Source organism: Nycticebus coucang, chromosome 15 (genome assembly GCF_027406575.1).
Source record: "Nycticebus coucang isolate mNycCou1 chromosome 15, mNycCou1.pri, whole genome shotgun sequence".
Lineage (NCBI taxonomy): Eukaryota > Metazoa > Chordata > Mammalia > Primates > Lorisidae > Nycticebus > Nycticebus coucang.
In genome coordinates, this window is record NC_069794.1 from 61575283 (window position 1) to 61591047 (window position 15765).

Here is a 15765-nt window from a genome sequence, read left to right on the forward strand (position 1 = left end):
CCTGCAGGCCGCAGTTTGAGGACACCTGGCCAACAATCCCTTTCAGAGTCTCACTCTGAAGTGGGACACATGTCGCCTTCAGATGCACCAGGAATGCAATCTGCAAATGTCAGGGAGTGCACACACTGCCAGCAAGAACCCCACAGATGACCTTGAGCAGAGTAATGAAAGATGCGGTGGAAATATAAATGAGGATTAGCATCATGTGGTCTGCTATTACAATGCACCTTCCCAAGATACTTGGCTGAAGAATAAATACAGAAATGAAATTACAAATCTGGGGTAGTTAAATGTAAAGAAAGGAAGATTGTGGTGGATACCAAAATTGGCAGCTCTTGTAAACCTTGATGTTTAAGTCACTGAATCTTTTTAAAACCACATCATCTGAGAGATGTGCACGTTTTATGATTTTTCTGATTCTAGTAGAATGTCAGTTGCTTTTCATATGAATGTGGGAAATGTTTCGTGCATTCTTTTCTATTTAGAAAGAAAGAAACTTCATCTGAGTGTTCGAAATAGAATCAAACATGGGCGTATTGCTGTAGCCACAGCTGTAAAGACTCCAGGTTTTTATATGTGTGTGAGGGTTTGTACACGCACATATTTTTTGAACTTTTTAAAGCTGAAGACATTGCTACTTGTACCAAAGAGTAGAAAAGAAAGCCTTTTTCTTTATGCTGTAATAATGAGATTTTCTTGCCCTGTCCAATGACACTGAATTGTTTTTCGCACTGATGTATAGCTTTTCCTAAATTAAAGAAATTATGATAATATTGTTAAAAGCATCCTCCTGAGTGAGTCAACAACCAGATCAGCATGTATGTGTTATTGCTTCCTTCAAACTAAACATTTCTGAGGCTCATGAACTCTACTTAGAAGGTAGATCCTCTTGATGTATTGCAACTTAATTTCCTAACTTTCAGTCTTTATTTTTTTTACATTCTACATTGTCTCTAAATATTTCTTAAAAGCTCTTAAAGTAGAATTTGTCATTACAAAAAACTCGAATTTTTCCTTTTAAAGGGATTTCTCATTTTCCCTTTTTCTTGTCCTTTTATGCATGTGCTATTTTCCTTTAAAAAATGTTTTTAACGACAGAGGAAGAACTGTTCGTTCTTCCCACCACATCTGCCATCACTTCTGCCTATCCTGCTCAGCCCTCGTCTGAAACAGATTCTACTGGTCCGCTTCCTCCATACTGCAGCCTCTTCAAATCACCCTTTTCTGACTATTTATCTTCCTTTCTTTCAAAAGACCTTTTAGTTTGTGGATTTGCCTCTTCTTGCTGAGACAGCAAAATATGCTGCTTTAAGTTCCTTGTTCCTTCCTCTGACACATTATGAAACTTGCTCACTGCCTTCCCTTGCTCCATGGGAAGCAGAATAATCTTCAGTTTCACTTACTCACTGCCTTCCCTTGCTCCATGGGACAGCCAGAATAATCTTCAGTTTCCTCCCGTCTCCACCTGCTGAGCCACAAGGTACCAAGAATTCATTCAAGAACTGGGTTAAAGTCAGAAGCCCCTGAAACAGGTTCCTGTTCAAGATATCAGAGGCTGTGTGTGTATCTGTGTTTCTTTCCACCACAATCTCAGTTAAAATGTCTGTCAATGAATAAATTTATAAAAGCAAACACAACAAGAAGGGATTTCTAGGGAGTTCCTAGTATGTGACAGATTTTGGCATTTGAGGGATTCCCCAACTATTCTTAAAATAAAGCCTGCCAATCCACGAGCGCTCAGTTGGCCACTGCACAGGAGGAAGATCAGACCTGCAGGAGATCTGGATGCAACAATGCACACACCCACACAGCCTCCTAGAAAAGTAAATCAAGCCCTTCACATCCAAACACACATAGACTGTCAACCCTTACCTCATATGTAAAGAAACCTGTACATAGAAGACTGAAATACAAAAATCAAATGACTAACCCTGGATGGAATAAAGAGAAATGTTTGAGGAATAAAAAGAATTTTTAAAATTCTAGTTAGTATTCTCAAAAACATAATGCAGCTATAAAATAAGATTGCATGAAAAGATAATAAACAGAGAACATAAGCAGATACTGTATTGACAGGCAAAAACAAAATCAAAGAACAAAATACATTTTTTAAAATAAAATAATCTGATTATCAAGCAGAAACTTCAATGGAAAGGATGAAAGATAAAGTAAAAACAAAATATTAGAGAAAATGTAATGGACACAAGAGCACCAACTTAGCAGGTCCATTATTAGAATGGTGGGAATTTTGGTTAGAAATTAAAAACAGAACATAAAAGTGAAGAAAGACTAAGAAGAAGGAAAGACTTCTGTTGCAAATAAGCTGCTGTTACATTGCTCTGCATTCTTGCCTGCACTGTGGCAGCCACCCCATTCCCTGGAGCACTACCTTCCAAAGTTTGCTGGGAGCATTGGGTCTGCTGCATTTTTGAGAATTTCCTCAGTTTTCAAGAAACAATGAAATATTCTTAGATATGCTCATTTTATGTCTTTCCCTAAAATTTTCTAATTATCAGAAGTACCACTATTCTACCACAGCCATGATCCCAATGTCACAATCACAACCATGCCACTACCATCACCACAGCCACCCTCATTGCCATGACCACCTTCACCACCACAGCCTCTATCAGCGCTATGACCACCCTCACCACCACAGCTTCTATCAGTAGTACCATGATCACCTTCACCACCACAACCTCTATCAGCGTCATGATCACCTTCACCACCACAGCCACCCTCAGCGCCATGACCACCTTCACCACCACAGCCTCTATCAGCGCTATGACCACCCTCACCACCACAGCTTCTATCAGTACCATGATCACCTTCACCACCACAACCTCTATCAGCGTCATGACCACCTTCACCACCAAGCTACCCTCAGCGCCATGACCACCTTCACCACCACAGCCTCCCTCAGCACCATGATCACCTTCACCACCACAACCTCTATCAGTGCCATGACCACCTTCACCACCACAGCTTCTATCAGTACCATGACCACCTTCACCACCTCAGCCACCCTCAGCACCATGACCACCTTCACCGTCACAGTCTCTATCAGTGCTATGACCACGTTTACCACCACAGCTTCTATCAGTACCACGACCACCTTCACCACATCAGCCACCCTCAGCGCCATGACCACCTTCACCATCACAGTCTCTATCAGTGCCATGACCACCTTCACCACCACAGCTTTTATCAGTACCATGATCACCTTCACCACCACAGCCTCTATCAGCACCAAGACCACCTTCACCACCACAGTCTCTATCAGCGCCATGACCCCCTTCACCACCACAACCTCTATCAGTGCCATGACCACCTTCACCACCACAGCTTCTATCAGTACCATGATCACCTTTACCACCACAGCCTCTATCAGTGCCAAGACCACCTTTACCACCACAGTCTCTATCAGTGCCATGACCACCTTCACCACCACAAGCTCTATCAGTGCCATGACCACCCTCACTACCACAGCTTCTATCAGTACCATGACCACCCTCACCACCACAGCCACCCTCAGCGCCATGACCACCTTCACCACCACAAGCTCTATCAGTGCCATGACCACCCTCACCACTACAGCTTCTATCAGTGCCATGACCACCTTCACCACCACAGCCACCTTCAGTGCCATGACCACCTTCACCACCACAGCCTCTGACAGCGCCATGACCACCTTCACCACCACAGCCTCTCCCAGCACCATGACCACCTTCACCACCACAGCCTCTATCAGCACTATAGTCACCTTTCTCTCCACAGCCACCACCAGCCCACTAGTTACCACTCCCGCTGCCATTATTATTATCTGGATTTTGACACATAACTTAAGACTTCGTTACATGTGAGTACAAGTTTTTCCCTATCTTGAAAAAATTATTTACTAAGCAATGAAACAGTTTAAAAAAGACTGCAGAGAACACGTTGAACTTACTCAAAGGTCAGATGCACTCACTGATGTTCAAATTTCCAAACACTTTCATTTATTCCTTAATATGTATTACATAGAATAAATTTGCCCAATATTTCTCAAAACTAACTGGGGCTATTTTACATTTTAGGAAGGTGGCAAATACCATATTTGTCTTCCATGAAATTAATCTAGATTAGTAAGATTTTGTAATACATGTATATAAAAATCACACATACGTTCCTCCTGGAGTATTAAAGAGAAAAATACTTGTTACTTAATTTCTAAAATGGTGTTGATTATAATAATCCTCCTTTCCCCATTTTTATTTTATGATCTTCCCTTGCTAAAAGTTGTCAAGACAGCAGACTAACCCTGGGCCTCACTAATGTCAAGCTAAGTGCATTAGAGATCCGCTGTCCTACATGGCCCATGCTTTACTGGCCTATGACAGTGGGTATATAGACTAGATTTCCTAAAACTATCAAAAGCATTGCTTTAAAGTATTTTGAAGGAACCTTCTGACATAGTCATTGTTAGTTTTATTATTATCAGTTTTTAATGCTATCCTGTTATCTGAGTATGCATTAGTCCTATCAATATGAGTTACACAAAGCTTCAAAAATAATTCTGCTTCAATAAATAATTGAATATTACACAAAGCTTCAAAAATAATTCTGCTTCAATAATAAAGCTTCAATAAATAATTTTAAGTAAATTAATTATTTAAAAATATAACAGTAATAATGTGTTGTATTTAACCATATAACACAATGTGTTATATAATAACCATAATGAGATACCACTATACATTTAATGACAGTGGCTAAAAAAGCTAAAACCAACTGACTATGCCAAGTGCTGAGTGATTAGGACACAGAATTTGAATTCTCATACAGCCTTATGGGAATGCACAATGGCACAGACACTTCAGAAAACAGCCTGGCAGTTTCTTAAAAACTTAAATACACTTAGAGTTGGACCAATAATCCTATTATTGGTGGGACACAAGTGAAAAGAAAAAGCCTCTAGGTGAACCTTTATTCACACTTATTCATATCTGCCCCAAACTGGAAACCAACTAAATGTCTGTTAACTGGTGACTAGAAAAACAAATAACTCTTCCTTGCAATGGAATACTAGTCAGCCTAGAAATGGATGAACTACAAATACATACAGCGTGGATGAATCTCAGATTCACTGTGCTAAATAAAACAAGCCAGACTCAACAGGTTGCATACTGTATAATTCTCCTTATGTGACGTTCTGGAAAAGAAAGAACTACAATGATAGAAAACAGATCAGTAGTTGCCAGGAGAGGAGTGGGGTTGACTAAAAGGGGCATGAAGGGATGGGTAATGGAATCGGTTTGTGTATCGATAGCAGTTATATGACTGTGTGTATTTGTCAAAATTCATAGAACTTTTACTCTAAGTAAATCTTACTTCAATAAATCTAACTAACAAATCCAGTGTGGCAAATGGAAAGTAAGAGTTGAAATTATGTATATTCTTTACTTGTATACCTAAATGAAAGTCAAAAATTACTCTATTCTGCAGCAAAGACAAGTAACTTCACTGTCAGCTACGTGGATACATGCTGTTATTCCCTTTTGTACGAAGCCTTTAATATATTAAATTGTGACTCACATGCAGTACACAGGTAAATTGAAAACCATCCAAACTCACCCAAGGTTTTCTCATTTTTAGGAACCACCGTCCATAATGTTTTCTTCATGGAAACATGAAAAATAAGGATATGTCCGCATCATGTCAGGGACATATACTTAAGGGATTGAAAGAGGTTAGCAATTTTTTGGCTAAACATGAAGGCAATTCTAAAAATTGTCTGTTACTTCTAAGGTCATTAAGGCCCTTCATTTCTTTTGTTTGTTACAGAAATAACTTCCCGACACAGATCAACTGTGGGAATGATGACAGATGGGAGGCTGACCCTCCTTTCTCTGTCACCTTCCATGGAGACCATGATTTTCTAATTTATAAATTAGATAGTGGGAAGATTGGAAATATGTTTCAAAATTAGGATAATTCTTTGTACTGGAATTCAAATTTGCAAGTTGTCGTGATTTGTTCACACATGGTAGAAATATGGTAGATACATGAGTCTTAAGGAAGTAACTGTATTTTAAAACTGTATCAAGGATGTGTTGATACAGAGATAACTATGCATCGGCTTAACAACCAGGAAGAATTAAAATCACAGCAGCCACCATGGATTGAGCACTTCCCATGTGCTAAAGAGATGCCACATGCTGCTCCTGGGTGTCAGTTCTCACCACTCCCTGCCTTGCTCTTTTAGTTCAAGGGTCCCACGTGGCCCACAGGCACCCTGCCGTGTGCTGTTCCTGCCTCTGGGCCTTTGTCCATTCATTTCTTCATTCAATGCATATATCTTGACTATCTATGATACGTCTGTTATGGATTGAACTGTGTCCCTCAACCCCAATCCAAATTTTGAAGTCCTAGCCCCTAGTTCCAAAGAATGTGATGTTATTTGGAAATAAGCCTTTGTAGGTATAGTTAGGATGAGGTCATACTGGACTAGGGTGGGCCACTGATCCTCTAAGACCTATGTCACAGCAAAAGCAGAAAGTTGGACACACACACACATACACACACACACACACGCACGCATGCACACACAGACACACACACACATAGAAAGCCATGTGACAATGAAGGCCGAGAGCACAGTGATGTGTCTACAAACCAAGGAAGGCCCAGGATTTCTAGCAAATCACCATAAGTTAGGAGAGAGGCACAGAACATGTTCTTCCTTACTGCCCTCAGAAGGAACCAGCCCTGCTTTTAGACCCTAAATTTTGGGGTTGCAGTCTTCTGAACTGTGAGACAACAAATTTTTAACTATATTTTAAAGTGTATGAGGTCACACAGTTAAATTTATAAACTCATCCTAGAAAAAGTGCTACATACCTCATTGCTGAATATCCCTATGGCCACTTTTGAAGTACTCCCCATGGGAAGTTATGCACCAACACCATCAACAGCTTTATTTACATTTAAAGCAACTGGGAGTAATCTTTTGCGGAGGAAAAGCAGCCCAGTTACTTGAAGTGTGACATAGGAACTTTTAAGCTAGGTCTGGCTATGGCTTTTGGGGAGATCGACAGACTCTCATCCTGGCAAGGACACCCACAAACACCCAATGTTGGGGCATACAGACAACCCCAGGAGCTTCACACAGCAGCTGTTACATCAATTTCCAAGTACAGGGACCTGAGCGATGACTGTAATGACATTTTCCTGGATGGCTCTGACATCTGAATCTCCCTGATTAGTCTAACACACACTGTGAACACCAACCAGTTAGCACTCAATGCCAGGACTCAACAATTGCTTTAAAATGGCAAGAGATATTTAAGACATAATTTCTGTGTCTTAGTCATTAACTTGTTCACTTCCCAATCCATTATTCTTTTTTTATATCTCTGTTTTTTTTTTTTTTTTTTGGTCAGGCTCATATTTTTGTGGTAGTTAAAGCTAATCACTTAGATACTTTTGTAGGCAGTTCATGCTCCTGATCTCAGAGATTAATCAATATAGTTAGAGGAATTTGAAAAAAATGTTCTACTCACTACCCATTTTAACTTTCCATCATCCTATGTGTATTTTTCTCCTGTTTAAGTGAAAATAATTTTTCCCCCCAGAAACGTTAGTTGAATTTATATATTTAGAGAAATAATTAAAGAATTCTTATGTGTGAAGATGATAATTTATGCTCTATTATTCTAAGATCACTCAAAGGCCCAAACACTTTAAGAATATCATGTATCAAAAAATGTTCATCATCCTTAATCATCAGAGAAATGCAAATCAAAACCACTCTGAGATATCGTTGAAATCCAGTAAGATTAACCCATATCACAAAATCACCAAACCAGAGATGTTGGTGTGGATGTGGAGAAAAGGGAACACTTCTGCACTGCTGGTGGGAATGCAAACTAATACATTCCTTTTGGAAATATGTTTGGAGATCATTTAGGGATCTAAAAATAGATCTGCCTTTCGAGCCTACAATTCCTCTACTTTGGTCCAGAAAACCAAAAATTACTTTATAACAAATATATTTGCACCAGAATGTTTATTGCAGCCCAATTCATAATTGCCAAGTCATGGAAGAAGTCCAAGTGCCCATCAACCCACGAATGCATTAATAAATTGTGGTATACGTACACCATGGAATATTATGCAGCCTTAATAAAAGATGGAGACTTTACCTCTTTCATTTTTACATGGATGGAGCTGGAACAAAGTCTTCTTCGCAAAGTATCTCAAGAATGGAAGAAAAGGTATCCAATATACTCAGCCCTACTATGAAACCAATTTATAGCTTTCTTATAAAAGCTATAACCCAACTATAGGCCAAGAAGAAGGGGAAAGGGAGGGGATGGGAGTGGGGAGGATGAGTGGAGGGAGGGTAATTGGTAGGACCACACCTACAGTGTGTCTTACAAGGGTATATGTTAAATTTACTAAGTGTAGAATATAAATGTCTTAACACAATAACTAAGTAAATGTGGCAAAGGCTATGTTAACCAGTTTGGTGCAAATATTTCAAATTGTACCCCATAACTGCATTAATGTACACAGTTCTGATTTAATAAAAAAAAATTAAAAAGCAAAAATAAAATTATCTTTGAAAATAGCAAAAAAAGAGTATCATATATTACCTAATATTTTCAGACACAAATCCACCTATGAATCTTGGATTCTGTTGATTCTGTTCCTCCCCTGCCAACACTCAGATCTTCCTCTTCCCTCGACCTCTTATTTCTAACAGTATACTCCACACCTATAGATTTCACCTCCTTTCTAACAATAGCTATCAATATACACCTTTAAATTCAGTATGCTAGGACAAATTCTGGCACTCTTCAACAAAACCACAGTTATTGTCCTATTTCTAAAGCTACCTATCCCCCAGAACTCTGGTGTTCCATCCATTCCATCAACAACCATTTCTTAAATATGTATTGTGCTCACAAACCTGATTAGATCCTAGGTATAATACAGAAGAAGTGAAAACAATATAGTTTACATTTCCACTAACCTTGAAAACAAACAAAACAAGCTGCCTTTTTAAAACCAGTTGTCACACAGTTCTAACCTAAGATTATGGGGAAGGGGAAGGGCGGGGGGAGGATGTGTGGAGGAAGGGTGATTGGTGGGATCACACCTACGGTGCATCTTACAAGGGTACATGTGAAAATTACTAAATGTAGAATATAAATGTCTTAACACAATAACTAAGAAAATGCCAGGAAAGCTATGTTAACCAGTGCGATGAAAATGTGTCAAATGTTCTATAAAACCAGTGTATAGTGCCCCATACATTACATTAATGTACACAGCTATGATTTAATAATAAATAAAAAAAGAACTTGAAAGTTCTAAGATTGCAACACTCTTGTATCACCTATAGGTGAGGATTTGCTAACCATCTGCCACACGGCTGCATTACTTATATATACAACATCTCAATCTCCTAAATTCTCTTCCTTTATTTCCTACCTCCAGGGTGCATTTTTTCAACATATGTCATTAGCTTGGCCCTTCTTCACACTCTACCCTTCCACACAGGCCTTCAGCACTTTCCTCTCCTATACACCTAGGTTTTGGTTGTTGTTTCTTCTCCGCCCTTCCTACCACACAGTGGCCCTTTACTTCCCTCCAGTTAATGCACAGTTCCCTTCCGTGGGCCACGTACCTGCTGCATGCCTTGTACGGTTTGCTGCAGGAACTGGAGCTGCTGGTCCTTGGTGAGGTTTTCTTCTGTGCGGAAAAGCTGTTCTTTTTCTTGCTTCAGCAGCTCCACCTCGTTCCTGTAGGCGTCCAGCTGCCAGCGAAGACTGTCATTTTCCTCCTTCAGGGCGTAGGCCTGAGCAGCCAGGGCTGGAGGACAAACAGAACAGGTCCCAGTGAGTTACCGTCCTGCTCAGACTGTGGAGGCTTTCTGTGGGAAAGGGAGTCTCTTCACCCAAATTCTTAATGTTTCTTCCTCCCAGCTCAGAAAGAAAACCCAAATGCCATGCACTGAGGCTAATCTGTAGTTGGCATATATCCCTCCTTTTGGAATTTTTATCTATTCTCTGTGTCCTGTCTTATGTCTGAACCTTCCTTATGGGCACAGGATTAAGTCCTCCCAAATTCTGTCTCCTGACCTCCTAGGTGTTGGAAGGTGATGCCAACATTCAGAATCCCTGGCAACAATCACATCTACCATAATACCATCCTCTCCCTCTCCACAAGCTGGCTTAGCTCCTTGGAGCACTGCTTTATTTCCGATCATCAGCTGTTCCACAGGTTGAGGCATGTGGCAGCATCCCAGGGGAGACAGGAATTTATATGCACACTGTTCCTGCCTGCTCTACCGCTGGGACAAATTGCATGAATTGTTTTCTCTAACTCCTATCAGAATGGTAACCTAGTTCCATCTGTTTCACCAACAGATTAAAACTCTGTTTCCTTACAAGGCTGAGTGGTTACTCTAATACTCCTCCCTGAAAGCTAAAATTCTATGTGTGTAGGCTCAGATTTCATGCACATCTCTATCTTAATGAAAAACCAAGAAGACACTTGTGGTTTCATACATCTCAAAGTTTTGGAAACAGTCAGAACCAAATGAAAGAGTGAATGGTACAAAACACGGATTGTGGATAGGGAATTCCTGTCTCTGGTTCCCACTTTATTGCTTCATGATCTCTGATAATGATAATAGTTTGCTGAGAGCTCACAAAGTATTGGGCCAAGAACTTCATATGAACTAATTTGCTTCATCCCCCTCATCAAGCCTGTGATGCGGGTGCTGGTCTTATCCCCATCTTGAGAAAAATGAGGCACAGAGGAGTTGCATAAATTGTCCAGTCCCACAAAGTAGCAGCAGAAACAATCTTCAAACCTATATCCATGAGTTCCAGGCTCTTTGCTCTCGATTACAGCACCGCCGTCAGTCTGTGTGTGCTTAGTTCTTAACAGACTGTTCCAGCTTCACATTCTGCCCCTTACTCTCCTATCAGTGTCCCGTACATTCTTCCCACCTCACAGAAAAGTTATTCTCCACTTTTTAAAGAAAAAAGTGAAAGAAAATTTGAGAAGCTTGTTACCAGAAACTTCTTGAAAGATGCCACTTTTGGTGTGGAGCCTCCTGCACAGCCAGCCATGTTCATTTTCTCCATATCCCTGGATCCCTTATGTCAGGGGGACAGGTCAAGGTCAGCCTCCTGAACACTCTACTTGCCCATTACAGGACAATAATGACAGAGCTTTTCTGAGTTGCTCTCAGACTTTACTGAATTCTTCCCTTGAATATCAAATGTCTAATTATATTAATAGTTTTACAGTTGAGTGTTTTATGAAATTCCACTTTGCAAAATAATAACGTATATATAGTACACACTGAAGTACTCACCACACAAAGCAGGCAAGTAACCAGAAAATTCCCTACCTTAAATCATTAGGGATCAGTTAGTTGCTAAGCATTTACTATATACTTACCTGTGCCCAGGTATGGCTGGTCATCTTGGATGACCAGAAGAGGAAACAAAATTTGTCTCTTCTTTCAAAGAGTTTAAAAATCTAATAGAAACTGACATATTTGAAAGGAAACTAATGCATCCCAAAGGTAGAACGTGCATGCAGTTGGAGTCAATAAATGTTGATTGAATAAAGAAGTGAACAATTTTGCATTGAGGTGTTTGGCAAAGGAATACATCTGGTAAAAGTTAAAAGAAGAGAAAGAGAAATGGAGATTAAAGGATAAAACAGGGCTTTTAAAGAAGAAAATCTCCCAAGAACTGAGGAAGAATGTCTCAGGAACCACAGGGTAAGCAAAAGCCCAGAGATGAGAACTGAAGATAGAATATTTGTGGCAAGAAGGAGGGAAGCTTGACCAAAAAGGCAAGTGTGCTTAGAAGCAGTGAGAGAAAGTAGATCCATGACTGGGAATGAGAGAGGATGGGGAAGGTTTGGCTCAATGGAGCAATCGATTGAGAACCACAGAAGGTGCTTGGGGCAGCGAAAGGACACAAGGAAATTGGTGATTCAGGAACATTAGTTTAGCAATGGTATGTGGAATGAACTGGAGGCTGCAGATAATGAATAAAGGAAATTTATTTGGTTTATATGTGTGTGCAAAACCAAGGGGCAGCCAATTTTATAGTTTGCAGAGATTTACTCATAAAATCAGAAATGATCCAGGGTACACCCCGGAACGTGAGCTAGTGCTTTTTAACACTGTACAGCCCAACTTCAGATCTTGCCCATACTGTTTACCACCTTCTGAAAAGTCAGTTTACCAATCTATAAGGCAACAGTTGCGAGGTATCATTTGTAGGAGGCGATGTTGTAATAGGGCAAAATCACAGAAAATGCAAATGATGAAAAAAGTGTTGGCACTACACAAGCACATTACTACATTTAGTAGCATTCAAAGACACTTAAGTCATTTCCGTAGGAAGCTCTATTTGGCCCTTTTTCAATTCAGAGTGGCATTTTTATTATCATAACTGATAGCAGGTGTTTGTGAAGAAATCGATTAGTATGCAGGGATGGAAATTACATTTTCCAAATGAATTGCAAGTCTGCAAGATATGCTGAAATCTGTGTAGCAGAATGAAAGCAGCTATAAAGCATGTGCCAGCAGCATTATTTAAATAAATTATCTGAACATAAATACATACAGGAAAGTGTACCATCTATTATTTTAGGGACTGTCGTATAAGCTTGCAGAATGATACTGCTGAACATTCTTATTCTTGGCTAAGCTAGGTGACCACTGTGCCTGCCAAGCAGGGTATGATGCTATTTGCATTCCTGGAATAGGAATGTGACATCACGATATATTATAAAAACCAAACCAACAGTTATAATTCCCCCTACCAAAAAAAAAAAAATCAATACCATAGCCAATCTCATCAACATTTTTATAATTGGGGCATATAACTGATTTACATTTTTGATTAAATAATTTCAAGCTTGTTATTTACAAAAAAAATTGTAGTTAATCATGTGGCAGCAAGCAGTTATCTTGTAAAAGGTGAGAAATTGTATATTGACTCCACTTAACTTCAGGCCACCCATTTTAAAACAGTATTCAGGGTCATGCTGCAGACCTGAGTCTGCCTGGAAGAGGCTATATTATGTTTTTTGGACCAAAGCTCTAGCAGAAAAAAAATCCCAATAATTTATGACGTAAAATAATTTGTCAGTGTGTTAAAAAATCAGAAACTTGAAATGTCGCCTCTTTACTTTTCTCTCTCTTTCTGTAGTGTTTTCTGGAATATTGTAATTAAAGAGTTTTAAAAAATGTGTCATCAAGCTTTCATGCTAAAATTTATCCTAAGAGACTACACAACAAATTCACTATTAAAATAAGCATAAGGATTAAAAATAAACTAATAAACTGTGCATTTTTTGTCAGGAATCCCCAACGAGTACACTGGGTGCCAATAAATGGGATATTTAACTAAGAGACACCCCAATAAAAAAGAATACAATTAGATACCTTAAATGTAAACTATATTGAACATAAGTACATTTTTTTTTGGAGATTTAAAAGGCACTGTTGAATTTAGTGGTGCCTTTGAGTTATCATAATTAATTCACCAATCAACCATTTATTGAGGAAACATGGCAAGGAGCTGTAGCATTTGCAAGAAGGTTAAGGCCGGTACATGCATTTATAGTTACTCACTACCTTAGAAAAATTGTGTACACTGGAATTTTTTGATTGGGTTAAAAATTAATTAACATTAGAAAAATTTTTCTAAGGGAGAGGAATTTATATTTTAAAAATTAGCATTTGACTCGTAAAACCAACCAAAGTGATACCAGTGTATGAAAACGGATTCAAAGATTAAGTTGCACTGCTGAAGGAGAGGCTTAAAGGTATTACAGCATCCCATCGTATCCCTTACTAGATTCTATATAAACCATTATCCCTTATATTAATTATGGTCAAAGTGACCTCCTCCTCTGTGTGCTGTCTTACTGTGTTTCCATGGGAACAGATAATGGCATGCTTAACTTCTTTAAGTAAATAATCTAGTGAAAGCCTTGAAATCTCTTACCAGTCTCAGAAAAATAATTAGCAATATATGAGAAATGTAAGCTATTTTGGGTTATGTCCCAGTAAACTGACAGTCTGTTAATATCTTTTTCATGCTCAGGCAAGAAGTAACTAAATAATAAAACATTTTAATATATTGTTTCTAACAATATCTGGATTTCTCCAGAACTGTTAGTCTTTGTGTCTTCGGGGAGCTCTGTGTTCAACACTCCCCCTTTACTTTGCCAGATGTCCTCCTGGAATGCTGGAAGGACACTGCTGAACTGTATATTTCTTTCCCACATGCAAAGAAAATCGTCTTTAAGGATTTAATTGGCTATTATCCAGGTAGGCAGTCATACTGAGAGGTCCAGGACACAAGAGGACAGGGACAGGCTCAAGGCCTGGCAGATATCACCCCAATATCTGTATGCCTTCCACGGCTCACTGCTCCATGACCCTGCCTTCTGGGCCCTGTTATGTCCCAGTGACAGGAACAGTGTCCAGGTTCTCTCTGCCCTCTGAATCTTTTCCTGCAACATCCGGGGTGTTCAGTGGCTTTCTGTGACAGAGACACAATGCCGTGAGGGGCAGCAGTATGTGCTTTCCGGAGTCCCTCCTTCTCTTTCCACTGCTGGAAGGGGCTTGGATCTCTGAGTCACCACATGGAGGAAAGGTGTCCATAACCCCAATATCAGCCTTGGACTACAAGCCCAAGAAATGAACACTTTCTTTTTGGTTAGGCTACTGGCATTATATATTATATATATAGCAGCTGGCATTATTTTAACCTAGTGTTTTCCAAACATTGGCCCTCATTAGAATCTCTGGTGGGCATATTATTAAAACACGTATTTCTGGGCCCTACCCTGAGAGTTTCCAATAGGCACGTCTGGAAGGAAGCCTGCGAATGTGCATTCCACCAGCCCCTGGGGAGTGCTGAGGCCTCACTTAGAAGTGCTGCTCAGACCCCTGCTCCTTCTGCGCCCTTGTTTCTGAACGAGGCTCCGGTTGTCTTGTTTGGATGAATACTTCTGAAGGAACCACAAGCGTGGCTTCTCATTCTGGTTTTATTCCTGTATCTTTGTATTGCCCCCAACTCCATGCTCTGCACCCGTGAGATAGTCCTATTCCATCCCTGTGCCCTGTCCCATGAGTCCCGCCCTGTCTCAAAGCCTTGAGCACTTCCTGATTGGAGTCAGAGGAAGACTTGGGCCAAAAGCACAGTCACTATTCAAGTACCAGTAGCAGTGATAGTCATAGCAATGAGAGTGGTAGTTCTAGTTAACAACTTCTATATAAAAGTACTGTGCTAAGCATATTACTTGCATAATATCCTTCACCCTCACAGAAATACAATGAAGTAAATATGGTTATTATCTTATTTTGTAAGGGCTAGCATTGCATTTCAAAGACATGGAGGTTACACAGCTGGCTGGCAATGTAGGGGGTGGCCCAGAATTACATTCCTTGAGGTAAAGCATTAGGGGTCTAGCTTCACAGAAGCACAGTGGTTCAAGAAAGGAGGAAACCAAAGACTCTACTGTACTGGCTGGTTTGTTCCAGCACTGGTAAAACATTTCCATTTCAAGTTCTACTTGAGTGGTAATCTGCTAGAGAGGGGCTCTGCCATGAAAGTGGAGGGCACAATCCTATTTTAAAATAAATGTTCATATCCATATTTTCTGCAGGACAAATTTGGGGATGATCTATGTGGAAGTTAAACTCACCCTCTGGCAGTCTTAAGGCCTGAC

The 15765-nt window shown here is 39.8% G+C and overlaps 1 protein-coding gene across 6 annotated transcripts in view; it reads right to left on the minus strand.

The window, feature by feature from the left end:
* The window catches only part of ENOX1 (ecto-NOX disulfide-thiol exchanger 1), a 730917-nt gene that overhangs the window by 103563 nt on the left and 611589 nt on the right, over positions 1-15765 (minus strand). For all 6 annotated transcript variants that reach the window (XM_053563923.1, XM_053563922.1, XM_053563921.1 and 3 more), the window contains one exon: positions 9674-9858. In XM_053563923.1, coding sequence (XP_053419898.1) covers positions 9674-9858 — 185 coding nt within the window. The remainder of the gene's footprint in view (positions 1-9673; positions 9859-15765) is intronic.